The sequence below is a fragment of the Macaca fascicularis genome, chromosome 12 (assembly GCF_037993035.2).
Source record: "Macaca fascicularis isolate 582-1 chromosome 12, T2T-MFA8v1.1".
NCBI classification, from domain to species: Eukaryota; Metazoa; Chordata; class Mammalia; order Primates; family Cercopithecidae; genus Macaca; species Macaca fascicularis.
The window spans coordinates 136,661,947-136,681,512 of NC_088386.1; the positions used below are offsets into that span (position 1 = coordinate 136,661,947).

Genomic DNA, 19,566 nt, shown 5'->3' on the forward strand with positions numbered 1-19,566 from the left:
CAGAGAAGGAGAATCCTAGACCAGATCTGGCCTCAGAGGCAGTGCCAGGTCAGGGGCTCGGCCTCTTCCACTCTCCCCTCCACCTCTGCTTTTGTGCCCCCAGCTCAGGCAAGCTCACTCTTTCCTGGTGAGCCCTCCCCACTGGGAAGATCCCCACAGTCCCCTTGCCCTGGCTGACACCATCACTGGACTCTGGCTCCGGAACAAGGACCAGCAGTGCCCATCACTGCTGTGCCACAGGGCCAGGACACAGCCTGCTTGGTTAGTGCCTGCTATGGGGATTGGAGGGTAAGGGATGAGGGAAGGAGGGGAGGAGGGGATGAGGAGATGAGGAAGGAGGGGAGGAGGAGAGGAGAGAATGATGGATGAGGGGATGACGGATGAGGGGAGGAGACTTAAGGGGAGGAAAGGAGGAGGGGAGGAGGGAGGAGGGATGAGGGCAGGAGGGGAGATTAGGAGAGGAGGGGATGAGGGGAGAAGGGAATGAAGGGAGGAGGGGAGGAGGGAGTGGGGAGGGAGGGAGGAGAGAATGAGGGAGAGGGTATGAGAAGAGGAGGGAATGAGGGATAATGAAAGAAGGGAAGGAGGGCATGAGGGATGAGGGATTTGGGAGGAGGGGAGGAGGCAGGAGAGCAGGAGAGGATGAAGGGAAGAGAGAATAAGGGGTGGAGGAGATGAGATATGAGGGGAGGGGGGATGAGGCATGAAGGGAGGAGGGGATGAAGCATGAGGAGAGGAAAGATGAAGGGAGGAGGGGGTCAGGGAAGGAGAGAATGAGGGGAGGAGGGGATGAGGAAATGAGGGGATTAAGGGGTGAGGGAGTGAGGGGAGGAAAATATGAAGGGAAAAGGGGTGGAGGTAATGAAGGGAGGCATGAATTGGGGGTAAGGGGAGGAGATGGTGAGGGAATTAGGGAATGCAGGGATGAGGGGGTAAGGGGAGGAGGGAGAGATCAGGGAAGGATGAGGGAATGAGGGAGGGAGGAGATGAGGAAATGAGCGGAGGAGCTAATAAGGGGATGAGGAGATCGGGGGTGAGGGAAGAGAGGGTGAAATGAGGGGATGAGGGAGGGATGAGGGGATGAAGGAGGGATAAGGGGATGAGAGGCGATGAGGGATGGATGAGGGAGAGATGAGAGGATGAGGGAAAATGAGGGAGGGATGAGGGGATAAGCAGGAATAAGGGAGGGATAAGGGGATGGGGAAGAATAAGGAATGAGGAATGGATGAGGGGGAGATGAGAGTATGAGGAAGGGATGAGGGAGAAATGGGATGAGGGAGGAATGAGGGAGAAATGAGGGGATAAGGGGGAATGAGGGAGGGATGAGGGGATGAGGGAGGGATGAGGGGATGAGGGAGGGATGAGGGGATGAGGGAGGGATGAGGGGATGAGGGAGGGATGAGGGAGAGATGAGGGGATAAGGGGGGATGAGGGAGGGATGAGGGGATGAGGGAGGAATGAGGGAGAGATGAGGGGATAAGGGGGAATGAGGGAGGGATGGGGGATGAGAGGGGATGAGGGAGGGATAAGGGGATGGGGAAGAATAAGGGATGAGGAATGGATGAGGGAGAGATGAGGATATGAGGAAGGGATGAGGGAGGATGAGGGGATAAGGGAGGGATGAGGGGATGAGAGAGGAATGAGGGAGAGATGAGGGGATGAGGGAGGGATGAGGGGATGAGGGAGGGATGAGGGGATGAGGGAGGGATGAAGGGATGAGGGAGGAATGAGGGAGAGATGAGGGAATAAGGGGGAATGAGGGAGGGATGAGGGGATGAGGGAGGGATGAGGGAGGGATGACGGAGGGATGAGGGAGGGATGAGGGGATGGGGAAGAGTAAGGGATGAGGAATGGATGAGGGAGAGATGAGGTTATGAGAAAGGGATGAGATGAGGGCATGAGGAAGGGATAAGGGGACGAGGGAGGGATGAGGGGATGAGGGAGAGATGAGGGGATGAGGGAGAATGAGGAAGAGATGAGGAGATGAGGGGGAATGAGGGAGGGATGAGGGGATGAGGGAGAATGAGGAAGAGATGAGGAGATGAGGGGGAATGAGGGAGGGATGAGGGTATGAGGAAGAGATGAGGGAGGGACGAGGGGATGAGGAAGAGATGAGGAGATGAGGGGGAATGAGGGAGGGATGAGGGGATGAGGGAGGGATGAGGGGATGAGGGAGGGATGAGAGGGTGAATGAGCTTCCTGGCCAGGCTCTGACCCGCCTGGACAGACTTTTCCTGATTTTGCCTTTAATCCCACAGGATGTGGGCTCACATGAGTGGCTGAGGCACACGTGAAAGATGAATGACTGTGTGGGTGAACGTTGCAGCCCCACCACGGCACAGCAGGGAAGGACAGAGGGGAGACTGAGCTTGCCGCTGGACCTTCCCGACAAGGCTGGAGAAGCCTCAGGACATCAGAGCTGGACCGTTTCTCTGGAGAAACGAGCCCCATGCTGCTGGGCGGCCAGGGTGGCCACGTGTCCTGCTGCTCCCTGGCTCCTTGTCACCATCTCAGGGAGACACCCTGGCTTTGAAGGCCCCTGTTGACTCCTGCTTCAGGCAGGTCAACCCCTGTGGCCCTGGGGCAGGCAGCCTACACGACCCTGGGTAAGATGTAGGAATACAGGGTAGGAGGTTGGAGCCAATCTCTCTACAAACAAGGAGTACGTCACATACACCCCGTCTTCACCCCGCACTCCGTGTGCGCATGCGTATGAGAGACACCCACAGCTTCCCAGTGCGGCCCCCTGAGCACAATGGTAATGACTGGGATAACAGACACGTTTGCTCAGGAACCACGGAGTTTCACAGTGACAGCCAGCTAGGCAGTGGTGACACCAACAGTGTGACTCACACACAGAAAGTGACAGGTGCTGGCCCTCACCAAGCGCTTCCCCAGCATCCTCTCTCTCTCCTCTCACCACAGCTCAGCACAGGGGCTATCACCATCCTCACTCTTGGGGATGGAAACAAGGCTCTACCAGAGCCCCTGCTTATCCACATCCACACAGTCAGCAAATGCCTCCACTGTAAGCCCCAGGGTCCCTGCCCACTGCAGATGTCTGGGATGAGACATCCTGCACCACACCCACCACCTGCTGGTCCACAGCACTGCCCATCACGGTCTGGCAGACCAGGCCTGGCAGAACAGGGCCCCAGGAAGGACGCTCAAGTCTGATTCTCAGGACTCCGACACCACCCTCTCCTCCCCTCTTCACGCCCTGAGCTTGAGGTCTACGCAGGCCAAGTCCCAAGCTTGCTGCCCATGGGGTGTGGGCCGGCAAGCTCATTCTGGAATGGGGGAACAGCCACAAGAAGGCCCAACCCCTCACTCGGGTACAGGTACATGGGCCCCCAAAGCCCAGGGGCTGGCGAGGGAGGGAAAGTTCCTCTCCTCCCACAGTGCCACCGTTTGCCTGCGTTACAGGAGCCTTCCTGGCGGTGCTAACGTTTATTTATACCTGGGGGTGTCTGGGACCAGCCTGAGCATCCCCTCAAATGTGCAGAGGGTGTGGGACCTAAACACTGCACAGCTCAAACTTGAACAAAATACAGACAATCCCTGCCATGAGATCACACTGACGGGCCGGAAACCTCCCCGTGCCCAGAAAACAGCTCCTAAATTAGAGCCCAAGCTGATGGGCTCCCCAAACCCAGATCTTTCTGAGCATAGGGAAACTCCCAGAGGCAGGCCAGCTGACTCCAGGACCAGCTAGCCAGATGCCGTCTCCTCCTCCTGCAAGCCCGCCGGACTCACTGCAGGGAGAGGGAGGCCCCGCTCAGGCCCTGCAGGGCTGTGCTCCCTCCTCAGTGCAGCCACCATCACAGGGTTGCTTGACAGGGTCTCTGCTGCACCCAGGTCCCCAGGGAGAGCTGGTGCAGCAGCCTTCGGAAAAGATCTGTTCATGGAAAGAGGTGTGTGTGCACATGCTCAAGGGACCATGCCAATGGGGACTCTGGCCCTGCCACTCCTGGGCAGAGTCTTCTCCTGGCCACGGTCCCTTAGTCACAGTTGTCAATCATCTGTCCTGACCCATAGCAACATGAACTGACAAGGATGTGGCCTCAGAAAGTGCTGGCCAAGCCCCACTGCCCTGGGCCTCTGTGCCAGGAGCAGCCTCACACCTCCCGACTGCAGCGCTTAAAGGCCCAACATTGGTCTGAAAGGCCTTCTGCTGCTCACTCAGTTCACTTCACAGACACCACCCCACAGGATAACTGCCGTGACGCTGGCCACAGTCATGCAGGGACACAGGAGCAGGCAGCCTTGACCTTCCATTTGGAACAGACTCGAGTTCTCACCAGTGTCTGGATTAGGGACTTGGAGGCCCTCCATCCCCAGGGTCTCGCCGACTCCCTGCCCCAGGCTGGCATGGGCGGGGGCCTCACTGCAGCCGGGGAAAAGGGAATCTGTTGGACAACCTGAGTCTGGGACTCTCTGGTCTCTTAATGAATTCACCACCCGCCACTTCCACAAAAGGATGCTTGGTGGCCACAACCAGAGGAGCGTGGCTGGAGCCGCTGTCCCTCCTCCTGGCCTGGCCAGGCGAGGGACTCACGAGAGGCTGTGGAATGTGCCGGAGTGTGAGGGTCTCCTGGGCTGGCTCCTGTCTGCCCTTCCCCATCCCCTGTGCTCACGGCTTTGCCTGCTAAGGCCCCTTGCAGGGAGAGGGGAGTGGGGCTGGTCCTCACAGGGTGGTGCAGCCAAGGGCAGCGGGCCAGCCAGCAGCGTGCGGGATGCCACGCCCATCCACAGGGCTAGGTGTGGTGCGGGGCGGGCAAGGCTGGGGCAGGAGGAGCAGGAGGCCAGCCAGTGTCTACTGGGGAGCAGGAAACTACAAAGCAGCCAGAATCAGGAGTTGGGGAAGAAGGGACTCAGCCAAGAGGACGGGGTGGGAAAGCAATAAATAAATCAAACCAAGATTCCAAGAGAATAAAAAGAAAGAAGACGGGAGGAACAGGAGGACAGGTGAGCACGTGTGTGAGGAGTCCAGAAAGCCGGAAGTTAACTTCTCAGGGGTGTGGGGGGCGGTCAGGGGAGGAGCAGGGAGGAAAGAAGAGGCTGAAATGAAACCAAGGGACACAGATGATACCTAGGTATGTCCGAATCAAGAAACTGCCTGCAAAACACAAACAATCACACGGTTAGTGAGGGCCGGGCAGCGCAGCGGGAGCAGGGCAGGGGACAGGCAGAGGGAAGCAGCCTGTGGCCACAGGCCCACTCTGAGCCGGGGAGGCTGCAAAGCACAGGGCCTGGGAGCAGGTGGGAGGCAAGGCCATGGCAAAGCGCATGGGCGGCCGAGGCCCCAGGCCAGAGCCAGAAGCCGGGGCTCCTGAGCCTCCGCATGTCGCAGAGAGAGGCCTTGGAGCAGCCCGGCCCCGCATGGGGCTGAGGACGCCAGCACCGTCCATGGCACAGGAAGGCCCACTAGCCTGGTCAGCCAAGCCACAGGATGGTGCCTGCCTGGGGGTGCCAGCAGAGGACAGTCCCCGAGACTGCTCTAGGGCAGGGCTGGGGGAGGGAGCTGCCAGCACGGGCAGGAGCCAAGCGAGGGCCAAAGCCGTTTCGGGGAGGCCACGCCCACGCAACGCGCCTTCCTTCTTTCTCAGACCCAGGGCCACGACCCCAGCACAGGACTGCATCAACCCCAGAGGCACCGTGGGACCGGCCCCATGTCTCACAGCCCTCTGGGCGTGTGGCCAAAGCCCCTTCAGTGACAGGTTCTCGGGCCTCCAGGAACAGGGGCCTGAGGTCCAGCCATGAGCTGCTCCCTCCTATGTCACCCATGGCAGCTGATCTGAGGAAGACCTCAGAAACTCAGCCCTCTGTGCAGGGAGATAGCAGGTGGGGTTGGGGGGCTGGAGGCCCTGCCCACCCCACCCCAGGAGCTGCCTGGGCTGAGGGAGGGTCAGAGGTCAGGAAAATCAGGTAATGAGGTCATCTCCCAGGATCCAAAACACATCTCACATAGCAGACCTGCCCTTCTGGGCCCCACCCCCGACTCCAGTTCCTGGTCCCCCACAGCCCAGGGACAGCAGCCCACACCCTGCAGGCAGTGCCCGTGCTGGGGGCTCCAGGCCTTCTCCACGCCTCACCAGGGAGCATTCTCATGGTGGCAGGAGAAGCAAGGCACGAGGAAGCCCCCAAGCCCCGACCCATCCCACCTGGTCTGTCTCACCTGCCCCTGTCCCAGACGTGTTCCCCCCATCATGGCACCACCTCCACATAGAACACCCCCGAATTCTCCACCCTCCTGTGGACATGAGTGCAGGGCAAGTTCCCTCTGGAAGGCCACAGGCAGAGCTGGGACCAGAGCTGCATCCGCCCTGCCCAGGTCTCTGTCCAACCCCCACCCCCTACTATTCAGTGCTATGCCCACCCTGACTATCCAGCTTCCCTGCCCTGGCTGCCCCTGCAGTACCCTCCTTACTGCAGTGCTAAGCCCCAATAGCTCACTTTCTGGGTGTTTCTGATGAAACCAAGCTCTGTCTGGACCCAAGTCAGAAGAATAGGAGACGATGCCCCCCAGCACCCTCCTTCCTTATGACCTTGACTCTCCTTGCAGGGAGGCCCTCAAAGATGTTTTCCTACAAACACAGCCATGGAGACACCCGCGGCTCCAGCTCTGAGGGTCCCCTCTGGGTTTGTGCATCATGAGTCAGGTCGAGCCCCCAGGGATCAGCTGGGACTGGACACTGGAGCTCCCGCCCCACTTTCCCCAAGCCCCTGGAAGGCAGCATCTGGGATGCAGTGGAGCCCGAGGGACATCCCCACCCACCAGGGCTGTGCCTGGTAGTGCTGAGCCACCTGCCCAGGCCAACCGCAGGGGCTGCCTCCTTCTCCCATCCCCTAACCCCAGCAGACCCCGATAGAGCTGCCACAGACATCCCAGAGCGCTGAACCCCCAGCCCAAATGAGGTCGGACTGGGACTGCCCAGATTGTGGGGTCTTGGCCATGCAAGGGAGTGTAGAAAGGAGCAGCCTGGTGGTGAGGGGCCTGTGCCAAGCAGTGCCTGTGGGTGCTCCACCCCAGCTGCTCGACCCCTAGCCCCAGGACACCTGCCAGAGGCCACTGACTTGCCCACAGCAGCACGGTCCTTGGATATACAGCCACTTGTCCCCACACCACCCAACAACGAAACTCCCGAGGACAGCACTCAGCTCATCCTCCAGCCCCTGAGCTGGCCCCTCTGCTTGGTGATGAACAAACGGGCATGGGGATGATGCCTGAACCAGCGACGGGGTGCACAAACGAGGAGTCGGGGGCGCAGAGGCCACCAGCCCCTCACCGCGCAGCTCCTGCAGGTGCCAGGAGGGAGGGACAGGAGAGCGTTGAGCGGGTCACGCTGTGTGGCTGGACCCTGTGCCGGGTTGGCCAAGGGCCTCGCAGGCTGGGAACATGCCCTGGGCCCTGTCTCCAGGGAGTCTCCGACTCACCGGTCATCTTGGGCTGGGTGAATGTATCCGGAAGAGAGGATATTGAGAGACAAGATGTTGGGGTCGATCAGGGACTCGTCAGTCTCTGGAGTGTTTCGGATGCGGCCTGCAGAAAAGGCAACGGGGCACGGGTCACTTCCCAGGGGGCAGGTGGGACCCTGGGCCCTGCTGGCTGCCTCAGGTGAGGGTGCTGTCAGCAAGCCAGCTCCTCACGTGGTCACTAAAGCATTGGTCAGAGGCAGTGCCAGGGGGAACAGGGAGGCCCTGCAGGGTCCTCGGCGACCCAGGGGCCATGTGCAGTTACTGCTCCACGGTCTTTCTTGTCTGTCTCTCGGCCACAGTGAACACCCCCGTACACACACTGACAAATGCAGGTGCTTAGCCTGGAAACCATAGGCCTTCCCGACTGCTGGAAAAGGAAGGCTAAGCAAGACACAGAGGAGGAGTGTTCCTGCTTCTTCTTACACCTAAAAATAATGATAATAACAAGGAAAGGGAGGGAGGGAGGGAAGGAGGGAGGCAGGGAAAGGAGAGCAGAGGAGGGGAGGGATGGGAGGGGAGAGGAGAGGACACTATCTGTGCCATATAACCTCTTCTTACAAGGGGCATTTCCAGGAGAGCCCGCTAAGATGTATGCACTGGGGTGTCTGTCTGTCTCTGTGAAAGACACCAGAGCTGTTATCAGGCAGGAAAACTGCCTAGTGGCTTCACCTAGTAATTTCTTGGCCAGACAGTGACAGTTCTGCTCATTCAAAGGAGTAAACAAACATGTGCACATTTTCTTTGTTGCATCAGGAAGGAACGACAGGCTTCCCTCTCCTCCACCACGCATGGACAAGACAAAACCCAGGACATGCTAGGATTTTGTGTTGACAGGTGCACACTGGGCCTGCCTCAGCCCATTGCTGGAACTCCGACCCATGACCTTGCAGCACCTTGGTCCTGGGAGGAGGCAGGTGGATCCCAGCAAAGTGCCCTTCCCTATGCCAGGGCCCTCTGGGTCCATGCGGGGCAGCACCCATGGCAGAGAAGCAGCTCAGCTGCAGGGACTGCTGCCTGGGCAGAGCCACTCCCAGCCCTCGGGGAGGGCAGTGCAGCCACTCCCAGCCCTCGGGGCCTGCACTTGAGCGGTGTTCAGTCTGCTCTGAGTCTGACCAAGTACCTGGCCCACAAAACTGACACCCATGAGCCCGCTGGTCTGGGCAGAGTGCCAGGGGTTGGGCTGGGGTCCTGAGCCTCTGTTGTCCGCACCTCGACTCCCTCCCCTGCCTCCAAGGGTGCACCCACTCACTGCTCATGGACACCTGGGGTCTCTCCTTGACTTTCATCCCTTTCACTGACCCTGTGCCCACAGTCTTGTCCAACTCACAGGGCTGGAAAGTCCCATGGCCCTCTTGGGAGGGATGCTGAGCTCGGAGAAGGCTGTGAACAGTGAGATCAGGTCCCAGGTGAGGAGCAGGAGAGAGGCTAGGTACTCCCCAGAAAGTGACTTGGCTGCTCTTTGCCCTGAGTCCAATCACAGGGCTGCTCAGTTATGAAGCCCAGAGAGGCTGAGCCCAAACCCCTTAGCCTGAAGGGGGGCACTGGGGTCCATACCATATCTCCCCATATCCCCTTAAATAGCATCCCTGATTCCCCCCACCCCACATAAACAGACACTCCTGTTGGCATTTTTAGAAAGGAGGTGGGGAAAAGAATGTGGGATCTGAGCAGGCAGGGTCTGAGGGGCAACGGGCTGAGGCCCGGGGGATGCGTCCTTTCAACCATGCAGATCCAGCTTCCCCGCTTCCTTCTCTCCTGTCTGCCTTGAGGGAAGTGAGACCAGGACTCAGAATATGGGGCAGTGGTGCCCCAGGGATCGTTCCTCAACTACCATGTGGCCGGGTCCATAAGCTGTGTATTTGCTAACATTCTGCCTGTAAATCAATTCACTCTTTTAGGCTTGCCCTAAACAACCTCTGAAAGGAGGGTTCGGGTGCTTGTTCCATGACTTTCTGATTCATGTGAAATTAGACACAAAACTTGTAAAACATAAGCATGTATCCTGGTGTGCCTGGAACTTCCTGTTTACAGTCCTGCACTGGGACACAGGGTGACGAGTCCAGCCCCAGGGAAGTCACCTTGAGCGGTCACCGAGCCCGGCCATGGCAATGTCGGGCAAGGCAGGGCTGGGCTGGCCTCATGCTAGTGACACACTGAATGGATGACTGTCTGCCTCCTTGAATGAAAACTGAGAAGACAAATTCTTTCCACCTTAGCAAAGGAAACATTTGGTGGACCCGAGTTCAAAACATGAGGTCATGGAAGAAAGAGTGTCCAAGATCTTTGGTGATGGTTATGGGCAGAATTGTGACCCCGAAAAATATACATGGAAGTCCTGCCCTCCAGGACGTCCAAATGGGACCTTATTTGGAAGTAGGGCTTTGCAGAGGTGATCAAGCTGAGTAAAGATACGGTCAACCCTGGAGCAGGATGGGCCTCTAATCCGACCCGCCAGATGTCCTTAGGAGAAAGGGCTACAGCAAGACACAGGACAGCAGAAGCCTGTGAAAATGCAGTGATGCGTCTGCAGGCCAGGGTCACCCAAGATGCTGGCCACCACCAGGAGCTGGAAGAGGCAGGGAAGGATTTTCCCCAGCAGGTTTCAGAGAGAGTGTCTCTTGCCGGAACCTTGATTTTGGACTTCGGGCCTCCAGAAGTGTGAGATGATAAATGTCTGCTGTCTGAAGCTACCTGGTTTGTGGCATGTTGTCACGGCAGCCCCAGAAGTCCAATACACTGATTAAATAGAAATTTGCAGATCACCACCCAGGTCCAAGGCTCTCCTTTTCAGGCGAGGAGGTGACCCACAGAGAGGTTATGTGACTTGGCCAGGGTCACGCAGCAACAGACGCAGAGGTGTGATTAGAACCCGGGCATCCAGCTCAGGGTCTGTACTCTTCCCACCAGCTCGGCCCCACCCCCCAAGGCAGCCCCCACACTGTGCTCACCCACGACCAGCTCGCGCACTTCCTTCCAGCGGATATGGCTTCCTGTCTCGTGCAGCAGTGTCACTGTTATCCGTCGCTGGATGCCCTGCCGGTGCCAGGTGAGAGGATATGATCAGACGGCTCAGGGGGCCACTTGGGGTCAGGGAGGGGGACACATGCAGGGTAGGGGCAGGGAGAGGTTCACACCTGGTGGAGGTTGGGGAGGGGACACAGGCAGGGTAGGGCTGGGAGGGGCTCACACCTGGTGGAGGAGGAAGGTCCCCATGCATGGCATGCCCCCACGGTGGTCCACCACAGCTGGGATGTAACTGGAAGAGAGAGACACATGTGAGGAGCGGCCGGCCCCTCCTCCCTGCCCTCCCTGCAGCACAGGACACAGTGAATGGGAGCAAAAACAGGGAAAAATCAGCAGCTCCCTCTGGTGAAGATCAGGTGGCCTGATCCATGGAGACCAGGGTCAGCTGAGCACAGAAACCCACCAGGCCTCCTTGGCTATTGCCTCCCAGCCCTGCCCACTGGACTGGCAGGGTGTCCAACAGGGAGACACAGTATGGCACGGCCTGGTCCCTCTGGGCTGGATCTTTGTAAGTTCCCAAGCGTCCTCTGCTTTCCCTGGTGCCCTGCAGATCCGCAACCCAAGACCAGAGGATCCAGAGGAAATCCTAGCAGATGGGCTCATCTGCTCCAACCTCTAAGGCTCCTGTCCCACTCTGAGCAAGGACCAGAGTCTCCACCAGGCCCCACCCTGAGCTGCCAGCTACAGCCCAGCTCCCAGCTGCCCCCAGGGCACCAGGCAGATCCCCACTGGCCTCAGCACTGGGGCCTAGGAACCTGCCTCCCCAGGGCCTCAGGGCTCCCCTCCCACCTCCTTCAGGTCTTTGCTCAAAAGTCCCTTGATCACTTTGTAAGTGTCTTCTGCTGCCCCGTCCCCGACCCATGTCCTGGTTTGCTGTCCTAGTGCTCAGGACCATGGGGCCACCAATTCAGGTGCTTATCTGTCCAGCACCTCCCTGCCCCCCATGCCAGTTCCTCCAGGACAGCGGGGAGCTTTGTCTGCTTTTACTCCCCAGGACCAAGATGAGGCTGGGCCCACAAGAGGTCTGCAGTGAACACCTGCTGGAAGGATGACTGGATGCTGGCATCCCTCAGGCAGCTCAGGTCCTCGTCCCTCTCCGCCCCATCCCCCCCACACTCACACCCTGGGGGTCCCAGCACCAGCACTCACTCGCCATTGGCCTCCAGCTCACAGATCTCGAAGTAGACCAGCAGGTCGTACTTGCAGTGGCAGGGCCCCGGACAGGGCCGCGTCAGTGTGCTGAGCTTGGTGGCGGGTACTGTAGGGACAGGAAGGCGGCATGCATGGATGGGAGACCTGACCCATCACGTGCCAAGGGCACACTCAAGGAGGAGGTGCCAGGGCCAAGGGGGCTCAGAGGCAGTGAGGGCACCTCCCCCTCCTCAAGGGAAACAACCAGCCAACCCCAGCCATTCCCAAGATACACGGGGTCCTGGGCACTCTGGCCTCAGCACGTCACACGGACGCTCACGTTCTCTGTGCCCCGGCTAGGAAAGCTATGTGGCCATGCACACTGGGCACAGCTCATGAGGAGAACAGTGGTCAAGACCCCAAGAACCAACAGGGCAGCCACAGATACACTTGTTCAAAAGCCCCACAACCTTCACGGGGCCCCTCTGCCATGCTGCCAGGCCCATCGCCTACACCACACCTTGGCTACAGCCTACTGCACCAGTCCAAGCACATCTCACCAGCACCCAGGCCTGGCCCAAGAGGCCCTGTCCCTCAGCTCCCACTGGCCCTCCACTCGTGTCCAGCTCCTGACAAACAGCCTCTGTCCTCACATCCTTCACCCACCTCTGTCCACCACTCCCTTCTCTGAGACACATTACACAGGTCCTCCTCTAGCAAGTCCCATCTGAGCCTCCTCCACCTCCCCTACAAATATGGATCTACAGGTCTTTCTTGCAGGCTGTGGGGAAGACTGAATCTCAGGGAACCCATACTGCGGGCCACAAAACCTGTACAGACCAGGGACTGGCTCTGCAGCAGCTGGAGGGTGTCCTCCCACAGTGTCCTCAGCCTGCAAACCTTCATCTTACAGGGGTTCAAAGGACAGGGTCCTTGCAAGGCAGGCACAAGAGGCTGACACCTAGTCACCACGTGTGCAGACCCAGTGCCTCCACCCACCAGCTGCAGAGGCAGCTTCTCACACAGGCCCCTACCCTCTGGGGCGCTGGTGCCTGGGACCACACTCCCTCCTTCAGAAGGGTTCTGGGCTGTGAGGGACTCAGCCACACCTGCCGGGCCTCAGTCTGGCTGCCTTTAGCTCTCCCCCAACCATGTCCTCGGGTTTTGGTCTTGCAGGGAATAAACTCCACTCTTTTAACTAAAAGCCAATGAATCTCAAGTGCTATTCCATGACCCACCTGTTCCCACAGGCAGAGGCTCCAGGCTCCGGGCAAAAGCTCTGACAAATACTCCTCCCTGACTGACCCCACGCTCTCACTCCCACCTCCAGCCTTGGACCCCCATGAAGGAGCTTCCTAGACTGCCCTTCACCCCCAAATCTCTACCTTTCTGTGTTCTGCTGAGATGCCTGAAGTCCCGTCAAAGCCCCCAGCCCCCTTGCTGTCTTCCTTCCTCGGCTCCCCACACCTCTGCCACCAGCTCCAGGCTACTCTCTGGGCACAGGGCAGACCCTTGCTCCATGGGGACCCCATGAGGCCTGACAGGCTCAGGGTGGCCCCAGAGTGCCTGGGAGGGCACAGCCCCGTCACAGAGGACAGCATCCACTGCGGGGGCCCAGCCCACGATAGCACCCACAGTGAGGGGAGCCCATTGCCCTGAGATGGCTCCAGAGACCCTTCCTACCTGGCTTGGACAGTGGCATGACCCGAGGGAAGTGGCGGCGCGAGGGCCTCAGGGGGCTGTGGAGAAAGAAACACCAGTGTGAGGTGTTTGTGGGACCCTGGGTGGGAGGGGTCAGAAGGAGACAGAGGGCTACTGGCCCCAGGTGCCCATCCCTGCCCCCTCCCGCCCTCTCTTCTCCAAGACTGTCCACCAGCTTGGGTGGGAGGAAGAGGAGGGACCTTTGGGACCCCAGATTCCACCCCAGAGGCCACAGGAAACCAGGGCAAGGTTCAAGCTCTGGCTTCCAGTCCAGAGTCCCTCAGGCACTCCCAAGGACAGACAAGCAGCCCCAAAACAAACCCTTCATTGCCCTTCTCTTTCCCTGACACCCTGGAGGGCCCCTGAGCTCCCAGTCCTGCCTGACAGCTGAGGGGAGTTGGAGGTGGGAAGACAAGGGCCCACCCAAGGCCTCTGCTGTTCTCTCTGCACTCGAGGTGCCCAGGAGGCGCCGGCTTGGCCCAGGGTAGACACTCCTATCCACCTTCAAGGGTTTGGGTGAGATGGCCTGAGTGGAAGTCCTGACTTCACGTCCCAGCCCCACGAGTCTCTCTGAGCCCCCATTTTCCAGGTCTCAGGAGGCTGCATGGACTGAGGGAGCTAGGCCGGGCTTCCTCAGGGTGTGGCACAGCTGGGCCCCTTTCCTGGGGTCCTTGGTCAGCAGCAGAAGTGGTCTCCCCAGGGCCACCCCAGCATCCTACAGCTGGCAGCCCCTGCACACTGCCCAGGCCAGCAGGAGGTCAAGCAATGCTCACAAGGAACGCTCTGCAGTCCTGAAGGAGAGAAGCTGTGGGAAGGCCCAGAGCTCTTAATCGCTCTCTGAGTCCTGCCAGCCCTGGGCAAAAGGCCTCCTGGATTGGCAGGGGAGGTGGGTTTCAGGGGGTGCATAGGCTCTGCAGCTTCAAGACAGCTGGATGAAAAGATCTGGGCAGGGGCTTTGAGGACTGCAACCCCGAACCCCCGATCCAGGGCACTGACCTGAGCACGTCCTTGCAGAGGGGCGGGAACGGGTGCTGCTGGTAGTGGCCGAAAACCTCAAACACAATGGGCTGGCTCTTGATGTACTCAATGAAGGACTTGGTCACCTCCACTGCGATCTGGTGGGCAGGCAGGTGGGAGGACAGGAGGGCACGGCCAGGCCACATTCAAGGGGGAAGGAGAGTCACATCAGTGAGCTAAGTGCTTCAGGCCCAGATCTGGGACCCCTAGCTGGGCCCACCTCTACCCAGGGGCAGCAGCCTCCTCTAGGCCCTTCAGCCCAGCCCCTCCTCCCACCACATGCCCCAGACGGACTCTGGAGTGTGTCTCTCGGCCTCTCTCCCCAGGATGAACGGGGGCCACGTGGTCAGCTGCCCTTTCAGAACACAGAGCTGGGAAAGGTGACAGAGGGCAGTGCTGGTCTCTGCAGAGCGCCCCTTCTTGGGCCCTGCCCCACTCAGCAAGAGTTACGGGTTGGACCGTGTCCCCCTCACCAAATTCATATGTTGAAGTCCTAACCCCAGGACTTCAGAATGAGAGTGTGTCCTGAGATAGGGCCTTTACAGAGATAATGGAGCTAAAGAGAGGTCATCACAGTGGGTCCCAATCCAGCATGGCTGCTGTCCCTATGAAAAGGGAAAGTTTGGGCCCAGACCCACGCAGAGGGGGAGGGCCACGCGGACAGATACAAGGAAGAGGCAGCTGTTCTATAAGCCAAGGATAGAGGCCTAAGAAGGAGGCGACCCTGCCCACACCCTCATCCTGAGCTTCCAGCCTCCAGAGCCGTGGGAGGCCACATTTCTGTTGTTTGAGATGCCCCCGTCTATGGTGCTTTGTGACAGAAGTCCCAGGCAACTAACCCACCGAGTCTCCAGGTTATCAGCCCTGCCAAATCTACACCCGCGGCCTGGCACTCAAAGCCTGGCTCCCTGGTAGCTTTCCTTATCACTGTTAGGCACCTCTTTCCCTTGCTGCCCCAGGAGCCCAGTTCTCCCACCTCCAGGAGGAGCTGCTCTGCCCTAAAGGCCCCTCCTCTCCATGACCCTAGCAGCCCAGCTGCCATCACCCTCCTGCCTGGAGTTTTCCAGACCTCTCAGGACATTGCCGGCACCCTGCAGCCCCTGTGACCCTGCCTCCTTCCCATTCCCAACACTCAAGCCAGGGCTGCCCTCACTGAGCACCCGCAGCCCTCAGTACAAACCCCAGGCCCCACTGCACCTGCATCCGGCTCCCCATCGGCTCTATGCTCACCATGAGCAGCTCTCAGGGGCTCTGAGCAGCCCCCATCTCCCAGTTGTAAACCCATCAAGGGTCTCCCACTGCCCAGAAATCACTCCTACACCCTGCCGGGCACTGGAGTTCCTGGTGCTCAGGGCAGCCCTGGCCCACAACTGGTGTTCAGAAGAGGGAGAATGAGCCATGCTCAGAGAGGCCCTGGGAGGGTTGGTCGGTGGCAGGGATGGGGAGAAGCACCCAGGGACGTACGTTCTGGACATGGTAGAAGCCGAGTGGGGGGCCTCTGCCTGTGTTCTTCAGGGGCTCCGTGGAGAAGGCCTCATCGTGGCGGTGGATGAAGCTGCAAAGCAGAAGAGGTGCTTCGGTATGGGGTGTGGGACTTGGGACAAGACCTTACCAGGTGGAATCACTTCACATGAGGGCGCTGGGGCATTCAGGGTGCTGGGGCTGGGCCGACATGGCACCAACATGGCCTGCACCCTGCTCGGTGCCCAGGCAGGGGAGCTTCGGGCACAGAGTCCCTGTGCGGCGTGGGGACACAAAGGCAGCAGGGGCTCACTTGAACTGGCAGAAGATGTCAGCGTATTCGGCAGAGATGCTGGACGCCTGCAGGACTGTCACACGGAAGGTGAAGGTACTGCCCAGGCGGAGGTGGTCCAGGGCAGTGTCCAGGGGCCCGTCCAGGGCGGCTTTCTCAGAGCTGTCTAGGAGGAGGCCTTCTGGGGGCACCGCTGCTGGGAGTCAAGGAGAGTCATGGACCTCCAGACCATATTGTCTTCCAGCCACAGGCCTGGGCCGGGCTCAGGAACCGGGTCTCAGCATGCCCCACGCCCTGGGCAGCTGGGCTGGGGAACCCACCTGAACAGGTGTTGTTGTTGACTTCGTCGGCTGAGGGCCCCACGTCTGCGCCCTGGCCCTGGCCCTCCACGATGCGAAGCTCTTCCTGGGAGGTTCCCGAGCGGGACATCCCCACCACGGGGCAAGACTCAGACTGGAACTGATCAGAGGGGGACCAGAGTCAAAGAGAGCCAGAAGCTGGCTGGGGAGGGGCACCGCAGACCCTGTCACAGGCCCACCGGAGGGCTGTGCCACCCAGAGCCTGGGCTGGGGCCTCCATGAACCCATGCACCAGACCTGCCCCTGCCTTGTGGGGGTCACCCACCTCCCCAGGCCTCAGTTTCCCCCGCTGTGGATGTGTGTCTTTGGATTCTATAGCCTACGACTATGTGAAGTCTGAGCTGTCCTGGAAACAACTTACCACCCGCCTCTCTGGTCTTCAGTTCAGCCGGACCCCCGCCTGCCAGGGCCCCTTGCCCAGCAGGTTAGCTCTCTCCCCTCCCCTTCTTGGGCACCCCCAACACCGACAGCCCCTCTAAGAGAAAAGGTGTTGGGCAGACAGACCACCTCGCTCAGGGAGTAGGTCACCCAGGTTCCGGGTGACGGCATGGCCAGGTGGGCACAGGTTGAGAAGCGAGTCTAAGAATCTGGGGGCAGGAGCCACCTGAGCATGGCCTGGGGTGCACTTTGGGGACCTTCCTCCACCTCTCTCTCTCTCTCAAGAGCGGAAGAGGAGACTGAGTGGTCCAGGTGCCACTGGACACAGCGCTGGCCCTTCACATGAGGACCGCAGGTAGGCAGCCTCAGGGGGCCCCTCATTCTCACTGGGTGGCAGGCAGGGAGCAGGCGAAGGGGGCAGTGGGATGCGCTGTCCTGTGGGGACCCAGAGGAGAACTGCTCCAGAGAAGGGAGACAGGGTGGGGATGGCTGCACCTCAGTGTCTGTTCTGGAGGCTAGTGTTGTCTACCCGCTCTGCACCCCGGCTTGGACCCTGGAGCGGTCTTGGTGGGAGATGGGCGGATCCAGGGGTCAGGGCAAACCCGGGAAAAGGGGCGCGGTGTGCTTAGAGACAGGGCAGCCTCAGTGCTCTGGACCAGAGGGAAGAACCCCAAGAGGACTTAAGGCCCGTGGGATGAGACACGGGCGTTAGAGGAGCAAAGTGCACAGGACTCCAGTGAGCGCCAGGCACCTCCAGGTCTGGGACTTGGGAGGGAGCTTGGTACCTTTTCAAAATGCTGGTCGTCAAAGGAGATTTTAGCAGTTCCCGACTGGCGGACGCCAGAGCCATAATCGGGGGCCTCTTCATCGGCTGCAGGAGGAATGGAGCAAATGGTTGGAGCCCAGCTTGTCCCCTGAGGTGGGTGTGGGCAGAGCAAGGCTGGGCCACCCCGCAGTCAAAGTGAGGGCACAGGAGCAAGAGCGGGCAGCAGGCCCCTGACCGAAGCTGCCACCCGTGGCTCAGTGACAACCAGGGCATGTCCCGGCACACTGACCACCCGCCTGTACTGCCCAGGAGTCCCAAAGCAGCCATGGCCTCATCACAGACCACTTTGATAGGGGTCACAAAGTCTATATTTTCAAAACCAAATCTTGCCCGAATTCCCAGGCGCTCAAGCAGAACCCGGGTGGCCCCTCCCCATCCCCATGCGCAGAGACCACCCCGCCAGCCCCGCTGGTTCCACCTCCAGAATCACGACGTGCCTCTGCCACCATGTGGGTGAAGCTACCACCTATCACCTGTCTAGACATTCGAGGGCCACCAACCGCCCCTTCACGCAACTCCCCAGGCCTGCCGGTGCATCCGCCCACACTCCCCAGCCTTCAGAGCTCTCAGTGGACCCGCTGCCCGAAGCCCTGGGCTCTATCCTGCCATGGTCTGCGACAGCCAGTGCCTGCTCATGGAGGAGTCGGTGCTGAGGGAATAGTAAACCGACTTTGCCCAGGTCACAGGTAGGGCTGGTGAGACTTCTGAGACCACCAATGCAAGGGCTGGGGCCTTTTCTAAGTTCCCTTCTCCACCACCACAGTCATCAGACAGGGAAACAATTAGGTGTCACCCAACGTAAAATGATCCAGTTGTAGGATGGCCGGCAGGAGGCCTGGTGACCCAGCCCAGGATAGGAGCACTTCCCAGGCACTGTCCCAGACTGGTTTCCCAGTATATGACCTGGGAGAGCAGGGGCTGTGGACCTGGGCACGCAGACCTGGGCTCAGAGCTGCCGTGCACCTTCCTAACTGGTGATCCTCATCTGAGAGGAGGGGGTACCTCTCAATCCCATAGGGTGCAGGACAGAGGTAGAGCTTTGCACTGAGATTGAACCCGGGGCCTGGGAAATGGGCAACCTCCACGTGGACCCCAGAGGCCCCCTCTGACCAGGGCAGACCAGGACGGCAGTTGCCCTCACAAGGACATGGACCGGCCCCACAGCCTCTGGTGCAGCCCCACTCTCAGGGGTGGCTGTCAGGGTGGGGGCCAGTGGGAGGAAGTGGTCAGCATGGCTCTGCTCAGCCATCCTGACCACTTGGTGGGAGCTGCTGGCACAAGGCAGGATCGGGAGGACCTGGTGAGGTGGGGGTGGCCCCTCCTGGAGGGGAGAGGGAGGTAATAGGTGTTCCCAGCTTTCCTGAGCATTGCAGCTCCGGTAAACACCGCACCTTGCAGCAGCAGCTGGGGCCCTTCCCTGGTGCTCACCCTTACTCCCCAGCTGGGCCCCCAGCTTCTCAGCACGGTGGTATCACAGTGACTGGATGGCAAGCAAAGACATGGCCAGTGGGAGGTGCTGTAAACAACATTTAAAAATCATGGGCTAGGCTGGACACGGTGGCTGGCCGGGCGTGGTGGCTCATGCCTGAAATTCCAGCCCTTTGGGAGGCCAAGATGGGCAGATCACTTGAGGTCAGGAGTTCGAGAGCAGCCTGGCCAACAGGGTGAAATCCCATCTCTACTAAAAACACAAAAATTAGCTGGGCGTGGTGGTATGCTCCTGTAGTCCTAGCTACCCTACTCAACAGGCTGAGGCAGGAGAATCGCTTGAACTGGGAGGCAGAGGTTGCACAGTGAGCCGAGATCAAGCCACTGCACTCCAGCCTGGTGACAGAGCAAGACTTCGTCAAAAAAAAAAAAAAAAAGAAAGAAAGAAAGAAAGAAAGAAAAAAAGAAAA

At 59.6% G+C, this 19,566-nt stretch overlaps 1 protein-coding gene across 36 annotated transcripts in view; it reads right to left on the reverse strand.

Moving 5' to 3' along the window:
- KIF1A (kinesin family member 1A) overlaps positions 1-19,566 on the reverse strand; it is a 113,727-nt gene that overhangs the window by 18,569 nt on the left and 75,592 nt on the right. For 11 of the 36 annotated variants that reach the window (XM_045368123.3, XM_045368120.3, XM_045368109.3 and 8 more), the window contains 11 exons: positions 17,628-17,713; positions 16,426-16,564; positions 16,127-16,298; positions 15,817-15,907; positions 14,332-14,450; positions 13,318-13,373; positions 11,653-11,761; positions 10,669-10,735; positions 10,428-10,512; positions 7,438-7,543; positions 5,093-5,119 (listed from right to left, as the gene is read on the reverse strand). In XM_045368123.3, coding sequence (XP_045224058.1) covers positions 5,093-5,119; positions 7,438-7,543; positions 10,428-10,512; positions 10,669-10,735; positions 11,653-11,761; positions 13,318-13,373; positions 14,332-14,450; positions 15,817-15,907; positions 16,127-16,298; positions 16,426-16,564; positions 17,628-17,713 — 1,057 coding nt within the window. Of the gene's footprint in view, positions 1-5,092; positions 5,120-7,437; positions 7,544-10,427; positions 10,513-10,668; positions 10,736-11,652; positions 11,762-13,317; positions 13,374-14,331; positions 14,451-15,816; positions 15,908-16,126; positions 16,302-16,425; positions 16,565-17,627; positions 17,714-19,566 lie in introns of all 36 variants that reach the window. The other 25 variants (XM_045368098.3, XM_074010753.1, XM_045368107.3 and 22 more) reach the window with 3 other exon arrangements.